The sequence below is a fragment of the Zonotrichia albicollis genome, chromosome 17, assembly GCF_047830755.1.
Source record: "Zonotrichia albicollis isolate bZonAlb1 chromosome 17, bZonAlb1.hap1, whole genome shotgun sequence".
Lineage (NCBI taxonomy): Eukaryota > Metazoa > Chordata > Aves > Passeriformes > Passerellidae > Zonotrichia > Zonotrichia albicollis.
The window spans coordinates 12703151-12717812 of record NC_133835.1 but is presented as its reverse complement, the minus strand read 5'-3'; the positions used below and the strand labels follow the sequence as shown (position 1 = coordinate 12717812).

Sequence of the window (14662 nt, the reverse complement as noted above, 5' to 3'; positions counted from 1 at the left end):
GGTTTGGGCTGGTGTGGGCTGATGGCAAACTGCCTTTGATTTAACCAACAGTGAAAACATTTACTTTCAAACCATGCTTGTTTTGTGTGCCTTGAAGATTCAGTATCCTTTGGTGTTAAAAATGTCAAATGACTAAATCTTTGCTGTTGCATAGGAAAAGTTAATGATTTTCTCTAATGAGTCAGTAGCTCTTGACTTGCCTAAGTTTGGTAATGGAAAAGCAAAGGAGTGGCTTACTTTGAAAGCATAAAGAGCTGAGTATTCTCACAAACAGTATCTGTGTGTTAACTTGCTGATAATATATTCTCCCAATAACTTCTCTGATGCATGTTCTTAATAAAGAATTCTGTCAAAGGATGTAGTTGTGGCATATTGGATGAATGAGGTCAGACTTGAGTTAAGAAAATTATTCCTCTAAACCTGCAGATTCAGATTTGCTTTGCTATTCCTAAAAAAAATTAATATTGGCATGATAAGAAATATTATTGATAGGTTATACAGTTTGCTCCTACCAACCTGTTTTAGCCTGGGATAAAATTTTGGGATGCCAAAACCAATGCTTTTTACTTGAAATAAATTAACATGTAAAAATTGAGTTCAGTTTCTTACTTAATAAAATTTAAAATATTTAAACACCTCACCCCTGGAGAGAGCTTGCTTCAACAAAATAAAAATTGATCCTAAAACCACTTTGCACTGTAAAATTAAGCAACTCTCATCCTATGACCCCTCTTATACATGCCCATATTTGCACACTCATTGATCTGTTGTCTTTGGGATTTCTGTGGTGTCAAATTGAGCATGCAAAGGGCTGCAGGATTGTGCCTCCCTTGCAGTTAACCCAGGGGAATGGCAGTGAGGGGGTACCAGGGAGTGGTGGCAGCTGCAGGTGGGGCAGGCAGAGCACTTGTGCTTCAGGAGAGGGCCAGCATACCCAGTGAGCTCTGAAATGACTAATATGTAAATGGAAAAGCTCTCTGGAGAGAAATGGAGATTTTTAAAAGTCGGAACAATTCCCAAGTAAAGCTGTCTGTCATCTATACTAGCTGCAGGCAAGCATATCAAATGCACTGAAATCAGTGAAATGATAATGAAAATTAGCATGGTTTCTAGCTACAAATTATCTCCGTGCTATAAAGATGTGGATGCTTTTCATCTTGCAGATGAACTTTGAAAATTAAAAGCCTACTTCCTTTGCAGGCTCTTACCAGGCTTTTTGAAATGTTGTCTTGATCTCAGTGTTGAGTTTTGCTCACAAGTGCCCCTTAGCTCCACCCTGAGCAAATACAGTGCAGGCAAGTGTTGTAGGAGCCATCCCTTGTTCCTACAACAGCTTGCCTTTCCAGCCTGGCCTTCCCTGTGGCCACCAGCTACAGTGTGGATCTTATGAGTAAAGTATCCCCTTATGAGACTGCTGTGCTAACCCTGAGCTGTGCTCTGCTCTTGCTTACACAGCTTGAAGCATTTCCTTTTTTTCTGATAACCTTATTTGTAGTGATTTATGATTTGGTTAGTGTGGAAAATAGCTGTGGTATATTTAATCACAAGCTCACATGTGTGTTCTAATATTTCCATGCTGATGTTAAGAGTAGTAATAAATAACAATCTTAAATTGCCAGTTCTTATATTAACATTGTATTTTAAAATGCAAGTAGCACACTTCCATTGTTCTTCAGGTAATATATTAAGCTCCTTCAAGCCGTGCATGGGACCTGATTTTGGTCTTGGGGATGGCAGTGTCTTTGGTTTTGATCAGCAGATGGGATCCTTTGGATGGGAGGCATCAAAGAGGGCACTGTTATTAACTTGCAAAATACAATTGTTTTCAGATTCACAGAAAGGGGGGAAGATGTATTTAACCTTTACTTTGAGTAATATTGCTGGAGAACAAAAGTCTGATTTAGGAGTTAATGAAGTGAAAAATAAATAGAATTTGTTTCTTTGCCTCTAAATCAGTTCTCTTTTCAGTTATTTAATCCAAGTCTTGCGCAGGGGCATAAAAATAGGACTTGAATAAATAGGACTTGAATTCCTTCAAACCTAGTGAAAATGCTACTGATGAGAAATTATTTAAAATATAGTTAATACAGTAACTTCTGGACACTTAAGCTAATTGGGTTGTGTTTACTATGTGCAATCTGTTCCCTTCATAGCCACTGATAGCCCTGCATTGGTGCTGCACCTTGTCTCCAAAAAATCAGGGCCTCAGCATTTGTTAGTCTAGAATAGAGAATATTATTGCCTGGAGCTGAATTTGGGGCAGCCTCTTCCTTCTTGCTCTGTAGTAACCAGATGCCTTTGTTATATTCCTGTGAAACTGTGCCTGCACTATTTTGCTGTAAGTGTATGAGAAGATATTTTGCTCTAAGAGGCAGCAGTTCCACTTTATTTCACATTAATATGATGGCTCATTTAAAGACTTAACAAAATGCTAGAAAAATAAAGCTCACTTTAATCTAGTGGAGTCTCAAATGCTGCCTTCTTATGCCATATCACAGCTTTTGCTAAATACCAGCATTTGAGGCCCTGTCAGCATGTGCTGCCTGCTGGGATGTCAGGTTTGGAGCCCGTGTTTTCACCTGTTATATAATGGCATGTAATTTTAACAGCTGAGTTTATGTAACTGTCGGGGAGCTGTGTGAGCTCTGTCATCTGATTCCCTTGCACTGGGGCTGCAGTGCTGGGAAAGCACCACTTGCACACATTGCTGCTCAGCACCTCTGATTTCAGCACAGATCGCTGGTTTTGTGCCTTTGAAACCTACATAAAAGCCGTGAATGGATTACAAAGGAGAAGTGAAGGAATGCCAGCAGATGCTGGTGAGTCTGCAGTGGATGGATCAGGAGCAGAGAGGAATTGCAGATGGCACCATCTGTGCTCGGTGTCCCGCTGAAGAGAGCAGTCTGAACACGCCTCCTGGGAGGGAGGAGCAGCTGAGTTTGCTGTCCAATATCCGGGGGGATTTTTACTCTTTTCTGAGCTTTCCTGACTTTGAAAAGGCAGGAATGGAGCTGCAGCCCTGTGCTCTGCAGTCACAGTGGGTCTGCCCCATTCCCTCAGGCACTGACTGTTGTCCGGTTATCTCGGCTGTTTGAGGGGCCTAGAAAGGCCCAAGGTGGCCTTGGGGCAGCCCGCGTATCGAAGGACGAGAAGAGGCTTCAGTTCTTCTTTCGGTTTTTATGTTTATTAATTGTTTATCTAAAAGATGTTCTTTCAGCCGAACAGAGCTCTCCTCAGCAGTCAGCCATGAGCACACTGTCTGCCCTCCAGGGCAGCCACCTATCTTTATACCCATGGTTACGTGTACAATATTTATCATTTTTCCCCAATGCCATTTATTCTCATTGCTGGGTGCACTCTCAGTAATAACCAATCCAAGAGTGCCACCATGGCCAAAGAAGATGGAGGAGAAGAGGAAGAAGAAGGAGGGCAGGACACACCCCAATTCCTCCATCTTACTCCTCTAAACCCCCTGTACATAAATCCTAAACCCTGTGTCTCACCCTCTAATTAGCTAATCCCTTCACCATTCACCCGGTGAAGCCCTCATCCTTGTCGTCTCCTGTGTAGGGTAAAAGTCCAGCCACCAGACACTTCTGGCAACATTCCAGGACTCCCGAGCCCCCCAAGGTGGTCTCGGTGGCTCAGCATCTCAGGACTCAGATCCTGAGATCCCACAGACTGTGTCCCATCCACTGCTGCATTCCCAAACTTTCCTTGGCAGCAAACTCCCGTGCCCTGTTCTGGGTTGTTCTTGCCTGCCTGCTTTAAAATTCTATCTTGATCTTCACAAATTCAACACTTCCTAGTAATATTGAAATATTTACAGAAATTTTATGTTTGTTTATGTAAAAATGGAACAAAGCTGGGATGGTGCAATGGATTCTGCTCCTTTCTGTAGATGGGAGTGTCCTCTGCTCACCTCTGCCAGAGCTAATGGAATGCCACAAGGATCTTGAGGCTTGCCCCTGTGTCTGGTTGGGGTATTTTATGTGATATAAGTGTGGTACATTTGATCCATCCAGACCATGAAGAATTCCATGCAGTGCCATTTGGGAACATGATTGATAAAGGTAGAAAAGAACAAATAAATTGACAGTCTTTTCATTGAGCTGCTTAAGAATGACCAGTGATGTGGATGGAAATGTGAAAGCAGGGAGCTACTAATGATGTTTCTTGAGAGTGATTCTTGGTCCCAATCTTGTTTAATGTTTTTACAAGCAATTCTGGAACAAAGAGTACACTAAAAACTCTGATGGTGTTGTGAAGTTGAGAGATTGAAGATAAACAGCAGAATTAGATGTCCTTGAAGGCTACAGTAAGAGAAATGGGATGAGTTTCATTAGAAAAACTGCAGAATCACATATTTGGAGAATAAAATACTCTGGCTGCAGTTGCAGGCTTGTTGAATGAAGGGGCCTGATTGGGGTGAGCAAGATAATAGACATAATAATAATAATAATAATAATAATAATAATAATAATAATAATAATAATAATAATAATAATAATAATAATAATAATAATAATAATATATAATGTAGCTGTGAGGAAGGCAGATGTAGCACCGTACATCTGGATAAGGGAAGAGGTGAGAGGGCATCAATGCTGTGCTTCAGGGCTCTAGTAAAGTTTCCTGCATGTGTAATTAGAGGAGCTCAAACCAAAACAGGTGCAGAGGATGAATGGGGAGCCTGGCCTGGAGAGAACCCACCAAGTCTGGCTTAAATTTACCAGTAGGCCAGGAGCTGCTGTGATTGATGGCCTGGAGGGCACCACAAGTAAATGACTCTTCCCCTTCTCTGCTATTTCAGCATTAGGGCAGTGCTGGTCCAGGACCAAGTAAACAGGCCATTAATAAATGTAGATGGAAACTAGAGGAAGGTTGCTGACTATCTGAGCTGGGAGACTTTTCTGTTCCTTCTGCTCTTGGAAAGGACAGCTAGATCCTAGCAGGTGTTAAAGGGGTTCCCTGCTTCAGATTTCCTGTGTTCTTTGGAAAAGCTGGTTTATTCTAGGAAAACCAGTTTAACGCTTCCGTCATTGTAACTGACTTTGTAACTAAATAATTGTAACTAACTTTGCCTGTAAATTTTTCTGTGGAAAAGAAGAAGCACGTTGGGTGGTCAGTGCCTCTCAACTGAGCATAAAATGTGGGGGTATTGCAGGAATGTGTGAGAAACCCCATGTCCATGGATCTCTCAGTGACTCTGCAGTTTTTGCTTGTGGTAGAGCAGTGCTGGTGCTGGAGCTCTGGGGCAGCCTGGGAAGTGGTTGAGGATCTCTGCCTGATGGATGCTGCTGACTGTAAACCTGAAGATCACATTAATAATTTTGTTTTTTAAAACTCTGGTTGCTGATGAAAATTGAAACTTCTGACCAGATGGGGCCTGTGATGTGATATAAGGCATTCTGTAGGAACATACTTCTCACATAATTTTTGCATAAGGTTTGTGATTTCCATTCAGAGCAAAGGAGCCACATTCTCACTCGCAATTTCTCCAGCAATTAGGGCAATTTTGTGGAACTAATCTTTCACAGAAACCCCAATAGTGTGTGGATAAATATTAAAATGGTTTGGTTTCCTCTTGAAAAAAGTACATCTTTTTGAGCTTCCCATCTGGCTTACAAGACATTTGCTGAATAATTTGTGTCAATGTGGCTTTCATGTATTGATCTAAAAATACAAGTGCTAACAACGCCTGTGCTGTCAAGCCCTCTCTGGCTCTTGTGGTTCAGTGAATGGAGCTGGGAGCAGTGATCATTTGGCATTCCAGGATGGATTCAGCACTGTCCCTTGGGAAATGAGGATTTTCAAATGAGCTGATAGCTGCACTCAGCAAAGCAAGCTGCAAAAGCCACAACTGTAGAAGTTCCATAAATGCTGAGTAGTTCTGGCTGTCCAGTTGGATCTTACAATTGAAATTATTTAAGTGTCTGCTCCAGAGGAGAAACAACAATTCTGCTGCTTCTCAGTGATGTGTCAGGCAGTGTTGAAATAGTTGTGCTTCCACAGTGCAGTCACTCCCATTTGCAAAATAGTTTTAAAGGTAGCCAGTTAATTTGCAAACATTTTTTTTTAATAATACCAAACTACTGCAAGGTGAGTTTAAAATGTATAATAATTTTTAAAGCACCTCATCTGAGAGAATTTATTGCCTGCCTTCTCCCTGGGCTTTAACAGGCCTGTGATTGTTGATGGCCACAGATTGTGTGCACAGTAAAGATGGCACAGCCATAACATACCCTGCTCATTAAGGGAGGCAGATTGGTTTGACTTGCCTTCATTTGCAATAAATGGGATTTTGGATATTGCTTTTATACAACAAACCCCTACAATTAGTGCACATGAATTTGGGCACATAATGGTAATAACACCAGTACTTGAAAATGCTCCTAATTCTTGACCTGCTTCTCTTCTTAGTGATTGAATTGAGGGGCTGAAGTAAGAGAGGTCATAAAATGTGAATTTTTAAACCTTACACCATTTTTTTCTGTTAGCAGTAATGGCAGTATTTGCAAGCTTTGTTTTCAGTTTGAGGGGGTGGAGGCTTTTTGCATTGTCTAATAACATGTTTGTGTAAACTGTGCTGCTTATTTCCACATGTTCTGTCTCATGGTGAAGCCAAGCTCATGGTTTTTAATGCCTCAATAGCTGAATATCCAGGTGTTGATATGTGGGAGTTCCAAGTGACCACTTGATTAAAGATTATTCTGTGTAAATGAAAATCCCATCTGTCCCTCTTCAGGTTGCTTTAACCCAAAAGCAAAGACATGGAAATTCCCAATATTGCTTAAAAAATTAAATTAAAGTACACACACTCCCTAAACCTTCTGTTCCTTCCTCTCTGCCCCCTAAAGAGAGGCTTTTTCTGCATAAGTAAATTTTGGAATGCTTTTTATTTTTTGAGTGAAGAGAAATACATTCCTTGCATACCTTTCATAGGCAAAGTTTGCATCACATTTAACTATAAACTTCAAGCTATAAATTGGTAACAAACTTTCAGTAACTTATTTGTGGAAGCAAAATACTTGTACTTGATAAATCAAATGCCATGAGACTCTTAAACTTTTCAGAGGAAATTTCCATCCTGAGACTTGAACCTCAAGGTTTACAATGTTAGACTTTGCCTCTGTAGCTTTTCTCAGGCACCATCAACAATATTGTGTGTACAGCTCATCAAAATGCTCCTTACTTCTGCCCCGAGGATGGAGCAACACAAAAAGATGCTGTCTTGGAAAATGTTTCCCTCTGTGCCAGAAGATGTGTAAATGATCCTATTTCCCATAAATGACTATTGTTATCTTCTATAGCTGTGTACAGAATTATGTGGAGTGATCAGCATTTCCAGAATTCTCAGGCCAAAATCTAGACAGACTGAGGAAATCTGTTTCTCTTGCCTCCTTTCAAAATTCTGGTTTAAAATGAGGTTCCTGATCTCAGCTGCTGCTTTGGTCTTAACAACAAACATCTTGAAAACCATTTTAATGTTTGTTTTTCTGGAATCTGGTGACTGTGTCATCAGTGCATGACTCTGCAGCAGAGCAATGTTAATGCAATGTGTTCTGGGTTTTTTTCTTCCAGTGATGCTACAGCCTTTTGACTATGACCCTAATGAGAAAAGTAAACACAAGTTTATGGTTCAGTCTATGTTTGCTCCAGCTGATACTTCAGATATGGAAGCAGTAGTAAGTATTGAAATTGTTTTAAATGGATTTCTTTCTAACTGTAGAATGTTGTAAGTCCTTTGACTGCGTTGTTTAAGGGGTGTTGTCAAACCACACTGGAATGGTCCTTGAAAGCTTTTCCAGATTTCCATCTCTGCATGGCAAGGAGTTTTCTGTTATTTTGAGCCCCAGGAATCTTGCACTGAGTTGTTGTCTGTGGTTGCTGCTTTAGGAAGCTGCTGTCAGTAATGGGATGCCACACCATGAAACAAGTGGTTGTAGTTTTTTGCAATATATCCTTCTTTAGAAAGGGCAGCTTGAACCATATATTCTAAGGATATACAGAATATATTCTAAGTCTGTGGCATCATTTTGATGTATCTACTCTCAGTCTTGAGTGTTTTCTTGAGCAGCTCCTTCTGCAAGATGCAAGAGGATGATTTACAAGTATTGTGTTTTTCTTTATCCCTACCTGTGTCTGCTGTGGCTTTGTAAATGAAAGCCCCTCACAGATTCTGTCCTGTGGATTACAAATGAGAGCAGTAGAAATATGTAGGAGCTGGAGCAGAGAAGGACAAAAGACATAAAAATAAGATGTCAGGCTACAGTAAGACAACCTGCAGAGGAGTAAACCACTATGTCAGCTGCTGGCTTTCCTGTATCAGCAAGATCTGCCCCCAGAAGAAGGCACAAGGAAGCTCTCTGTGGCCTGGCTTTTGTCAGCTTGAGAGAACATCCAGTGGCTATTGAGGACACAATGTAAAAAGCAAAAAGATCATTTTTCTAAAAGTGCGTGGCTTTTGTGTGCTACTTAAAAACAAAAAAGCCAACCCCAAAATACTCTACAGTAGTCTTCACAATATGTGTCTTCTTCTGAATAGCTTCTTAAAGCTGGGGCACTCTGCAGGTTAATAATTTCCCTTCTGAAACTGATTTATGGAACTATATTTGTTTAATGGGCTCAAAATAAGATCCAGTGGGAGAAACAGCAATAGTAATAAAATGTCTGCATCACTAGAAAGATAAGTCAGTCTGCCTTTCTTTCGAGCTCTTTAATTTTTATGAGTTACTTTATACCATGACAAATGTTATTCTGCTGGCAAAGAATGTTTTTTAGTACCTAGATGTGCCTTGCAATTTTCCAAAGCTCTGCAGAGCGATAGGATTCCTTTTCCTGTAACACTTTGATCAGTTCTCAGTTTTGTTACCGCTCTCCAGATCTCTTCCTATTCTGGATGAACAGGTGAGCCCAGTTATGGGAGTACTATAAAGCTTTCAGCACTTCCCAGGCAGCCAAGGAGCTCAAAATAGATCTGACTTCAGCCCCAGCAGAGCTGAACTTGGATTCAGCTGGTTGGGATGAGTTAAATACTCCTCCAGCTTGCAGGGGCTTAGCCATAATTTGTCACCTACTTGAGATATGCTGAGGAATACCAAGCTACCAGGAGGATGGTCAGAGTGAAGAGGAGCACGTGAGAGCTCCAGGACAGAAGTGTGGACACTCCTTGCTGTTTATTATCACTGAGAATAAACCTTCTCACTTCAGGGTTACAGCTGACACTGAGCAATGGTTTATCACTGCTGATCCCTGTTAAAAAGGTTGCAAAGAATCTTGTTTATGGCAGAGTCCCCAGCTGAAGGGGAGAGGAGTGAGGGGAAGTTATCCCTCTGTATTTGGCACATCTGCTGCTGTTCAGACATTGATGCTGGAAAAGAAGGATGTGGAAAACAAGGAGGGAAAAGAGCAGTCCTGTACTCATTCCAGTCAGAAAGAATAGCTCATGTGAAATTTGAAAAGTTTGAATAGGAACTCCACTGGCCAGAGTTGAGAACTCACTCTGTGATTTAGTTAGGGGCTTGTTATCTTTCTCTTCCCTTGAATTCACCCCTCCTTTTATTTTTATTTTTCTTTTTTTTTTTTTTGTAAGCAGGCTCATTACTCCCCCTGTCTCTGCTAATTACTCTGATACAGCTCCCAGTTCTCTCATAAATTACCTGTGGAAGTTTCAGACTATTTAGAATGATTTGCTTCATAGTATCTGGTCTGTCTTTATGATACCACTCAGTTTTGGTTTTGATCTCATTTTTCATCCTGTGTGTGGTTAATGGTGGTGTGATAAACACCTGTGGGTTCTTTCTGAGTGAAATGATGTGATTTGTTTACATAATGCACTGCATTTCCAATCTGCCTGATTGTACTAATATGTTTAATATGAAATTAATATTAACTTATTCCAGTGGAAAGAAGCAAAACCAGAAGAACTCATGGATTCGAAACTTAGGTGTGTGTTTGAGCTACCAGCAGAGAATGATAAGCCTGTGAGTATTTTCAGATGCATACTGAGTGATTTGACTTAATACCACAGTAAATCCTGTAAAATGGCATGTTTGTACAGACAGCTGTATAAGCACAAGACAGAACCCTCTGTTCACTGCCTGGATGGCATCACCCTTTAAAAACACAATGTAAACTATTTAAAATCTTGGTAATCCTTGGTGTAACTAACTGCCAGTTTAAACTTCATAAATGCAACAGTAGCACAAAGCAATTTTTGAGTTGATCTGTTGTCATTTAGTGAAAGGTCACAGGATAAAGAATACTTAAAAAAAATTAAAGGTGCTGATGGCTGGTTGTGAAGCTCAGAGTTTATAATGAAGCAGTTTTAATCATCAGCAATATAAATTTCACTGCCTGTCCAACACTTCCTTTGTACAATTCTGATTTTGTCAGGTGAATTGATAGAAAACTGATGAGGAAGACACAAATGCAGTTAGGAACTATATTGAAATTATCATCTATAATATTGTAGGATCCTTTTTTGTTAGGGTAATGGACATGATAATTTGTAAGGCAAATATGTATTGTCCAGTATAAAACTGATAATGGGTTGAATAAACTGGAAAATGCTTCCTAGTGTGCAGGTACTAAAGGCACAGTTGTTCTACCTTGCACTGAACATCTCTAATTAGGATTATGTAATTGGCTGGGGAGAGGTTTGATTTTATGAGACCCTTTCTCAGTGCAGAGCATGGAGGAGATCCAAAGGCAGGAGAGGGAGCAGGGTTGGGTTGGGAGATCTGAGCTTTGTTTCCAGCTTGGGTTGCAAATTCCTGCATCCCACAGAAACACAGAAACAGGGAAAGGGGACAGGCAGGAGTGAAGGGAGGGAGCTGCAGCCTGTGCTGTGCCTGGGGAGGGACCCTTGGTTGTGTCCCTGGTTTGGGGACATTTCTGTACATGCAGGGTCTGACAAGTCAAGGTCCTTCCTTCTTCACTTTCTGCTGCTGACCTGATGTTTTCTGGGATAGCACTAAAGTTACAGAAAGCAAAATGTTGTTTATTTCTTTTGATACAGGCACGTGTCAGGTGTGCACAGACAATTTTACCTGATTCTCCTCCTATGTATCAGGTGTGTGGTGTGGTGTTAATAACTAACCAAAAATCACTCTATCCTTTTTTAACAGCATGACATAGAAATAAATAAAATTGTATCCACAACTGCAACAAAGACAGATTCCTCTGTAATGTCTAAATCAATAAGTTCTTCTTTGGATGACACTGAAGTTAAGAAAGTAATGGAAGACTATAAGAGGCTTCAAATAGAAGTTCAGAGGTTACGGGAGGAGAATAAACAGTTTAAGGTAAAGATTGCTGTTGTTTTCTTTTCAGATTTACCCCTTTCCTGAAAAAGAAGCTTCCATCTTAAAGGTTTGGTTACCTGACCTTAGCACAATATTTTACTGCTGTCTGTAAAGTAAAAGATAATTCAGGTTTCTCTGTAAACTCCGAGAAGGTGCTGAAATCAATGGTTCCTTTGAAAGGAGGCACAAGTCATGCAGTCACAGAAGGAGATTGGGTAGCAACCCAGAGGAGTGAACTCCCCCTCTTTTTTCTTTTCCCACCTAATTTCTCAGTCTGAATTAAGCATTCAGTGTTGGACTTGGCCCCTTCTCCCAAACCATGGGAGCTTGAGGGCAGTGTTGTGCAAATACTGAGTGTTTCAGTAATTGCACCTGTAATGTGCTGCTGAAATGGCCAAATTAAGACAGATGAATGGGAAATGGGCTTCCTGTCATATCCAGCACATGGCTGGGAAATCCAGTAATTGAGAAGCCTTTATCACTCTGCTGAAAAATTCTTTTTACAGTGGCTTGACTTGCTGTAAGTGTCTGCTTCCATGGATATCAGCACCAAGGAAAGTGTGGATGCTGTGACTCCTGCAGCCCAGTGAAAGGAGCTCTGTTCTCTCAGCTCTGGTGCTGCTTGGCTGGCTGATGCATGAAGGAATTCTTGAAAACAGTTTTGTTTTGCACAGAAATAATATGTGTACATAACAGACATGGCCCTAACTTCTCCTTGTGTTCTTGTTTTACCAGTGACTCAGTACTCTTAAATTCTGTATGATCTTATTTAATTTTTTACCAAATTGTTCTTGACTAAACACTCTACAAGAGCTATCTAGAATTGAGCTGATTTCTTACAGTAACATCCCAGATAGGTGAGCTCTTTGTCCCTTTATGGAGTGTTAAAAACACCTGTAAAATACCAGAAAGCAATGCTAAATCACTGCCTGCTGTCAGTGCTGTCAGTGTCAGGCTGGAGTCACTGTCAGAAGGAAATTAAAATATTTTAAATGAAAATTTGTTGTTTCTATACCAAGTGTTTTGTATTTAAACAGCATTTTATTGTTTACCAAAGTCACTTGTCCCCATTCAGAATTAGAGCAGCAGTGAGGTATTGGCTAGGCTGTGGCTTTCAATTAGTCAATAAATAAATTATTAATAGAAAAATAAGTTCACCTTCAGATCATGTTGGTGTCCCTTTAAATTCAAAAGTGAGAAACACTGACATACCCCAAGCCATTTGAACTCCACTTACCTGGCAATTTTGAAGACTGCAGTTACTTTCATTACAATTGGGTTCCTTGAGTATTTAAGACTGGAGACTTTTGCTTTGATACCTTATACTTTTGCACTATAATACTGTATCACATTAAAAAGTCTAACACTGTTGCTTCAGCTGGACACAAATTAAGTCACAAAAGACTCATTTCCCCTCTCCTGGAGTGCTGAGTGTGTGTGAGTGGAGTGTGCTAACACACAGCTGTGCTGCACAGCAGCTCAGGGAGAGCTGAGGGGAGCATCATTCCCACCTGGAATGAGAATTCTCCTGCTGTTGTTTTGTTTTATCTGTTGTCTCATCTTTAAATCAGGTGAGCTGCCAAATTCCTATCAAGAAAATATCCTAATTATTGCCATTAGATTCATGTCAAAATGTCAGCATGAATATGATGGGGAAGCTGATTTCCCTTCGAGGGCTGGGAGATGTGCTTGTGACATCTGACATGGAAAATGAGGAGTGGAATTGCCTTGGCTTGTGAAAAACGTGCAACTTCATCTTAGTTGTAGTGAGAAACATTTTCCCCAACAGCACCTTTGTTACAGAGCAAGAAAAGCACCTTCATGGCAGTTCCTCCATCATTTTTCTGAAGTTCTGGAGCCATCTCTAGGCTTTGGGCTCCTCAGTGCTTCCCCCTCCCTTGGCTCACTGCCCTTCCTTCTCAGGATCCTTCAGGACACAGAGCTCTAACTTAGCTGTCAGTTTGCTTTCACCTATTCTGTAACACCCACCCAAATAAATACGAGAATATCATTTAAATATGAATATTTAAAGCTTTTTTTTTTTGTAGAGATAACCAATCTCTCTTCCTTTAGGAAGAAGATGGACTGCGGATGAGGAAGGTACCCCAGACAAACAACCCAATCTCTCCTTCTGCAGCTGCTGTCAAGGATGAAGGGCTCAGCTCCAGACTACTTGCTTTGGTGGTTTTGTTCTTTGTCTTTGGTGTAATTATAGGAAAAATAGCCTTGTAGAGGCAGCATGCTGGAAATTGTAAATTGGTTTGATGGTTCTGCCATATCATTGGATTAAATTTATTCATAACAATGTTTAAAAAAAAAAAATTAATGTATGACATCTCACAGGTCTTGCCTTTAAATTACCCCTGCACAAATACTATGTAACATAATCTAGAAAGTTCAAAATGTACGGTGAGGGAATGAATGAAAGAGAATATGCTTCAATGATGAAGGGGGGAGAAAATCCTGATTTAACACTACAATGGAATATTGTATATGTCATTTTAAACATTCTTAGGCCCTGGTACATGTTGCTGGATTACCTCTTTTTAAAAAAAAAAAATTTAAAAAAAAGGAAAACTAGAAAAACCTCTTCCTCCACTGCTGGAGCTGGCCCTAGGGATGTTTGGAGCTGGGTTAGGCAGGAGGTGTTGATAACTTCTGTAAAATACGTTAATCCACCATTCTGCTCATGGATTTAACAGTTTCTGTCGGTGTCTTCAACTCTGTGCAAGTTACCAATTTCTTGGCACTTCAGTGAGTAGTGGGAAGCTGCAAACCTTGGGTGTGGCAGCACTGGGGGAGCTGGGCAGCACCGAGGGGCTCGTTCAGAATAAAGGTCAATGCCTTGTTCTCACCAAGGGACCAAGCTACATTGCTGTTGGTTCATTTAGTTGAATTAAAATGTTATTCAGAGATGTTTAATGCATATTTGACTTATTTAATGTATTTCATCTCATGTTTCCTTATTATCACGAAATTGACTGATTCTTTGTGGTATGAGAAGGCACCTGTTCAAAGCCAGTGACGAGAACTAAACATTTGCTGCTGTAGTGGTGCAAGATTCTTCTGCCTCCTGGTGTTTTGGGCACTACACCATTGTTGGGAGTTTTGATCATCTGAGCATTGGGGAAAACAGTGGTCAGGAAACTGTTTTTGTATGTAAATAAGTCTATTTAGGGGAGAAACAAAAATATCAGTAGTAAATTAGTCCTATGCCGTAAAAAAGACCAATCTTGTTTGACTATGTAGCATCTTAAAAAAAAAAAAGAAAAAAAGAAAGAAAAGAAAAATTAAATAAAGCCCCCAAATTAATGTTTCCTTTGTTACTTTTGTCCTGTTCTCACAGTTTTAGA

The 14662-nt window shown here is 40.3% G+C and overlaps 1 protein-coding gene across 2 annotated transcripts in view; it reads left to right on the top strand.

Moving 5' to 3' along the window:
• Positions 1 to 13930, top strand: part of VAPB (VAMP associated protein B and C) — a 31370-nt gene extending 17440 nt beyond the window's left edge. Inside the window, exons 3-6 of one of the 2 annotated variants that reach the window (XM_074553586.1) lie at positions 7585 to 7688; positions 9906 to 9986; positions 11338 to 11376; positions 13383 to 13930. In XM_074553586.1, coding sequence (XP_074409687.1) covers positions 7585 to 7688; positions 9906 to 9986; positions 11338 to 11376; positions 13383 to 13541 — 383 coding nt within the window. In that variant the 3' untranslated portion in view covers positions 13542 to 13930. Of the gene's footprint in view, positions 1 to 7584; positions 7689 to 9905; positions 9987 to 11132; positions 11310 to 11337; positions 11377 to 13382 lie in introns of both variants that reach the window. The other variant, XM_074553585.1, reaches the window with a different exon arrangement.
• Positions 13931 to 14662: the final 732 nt, after the last annotated feature.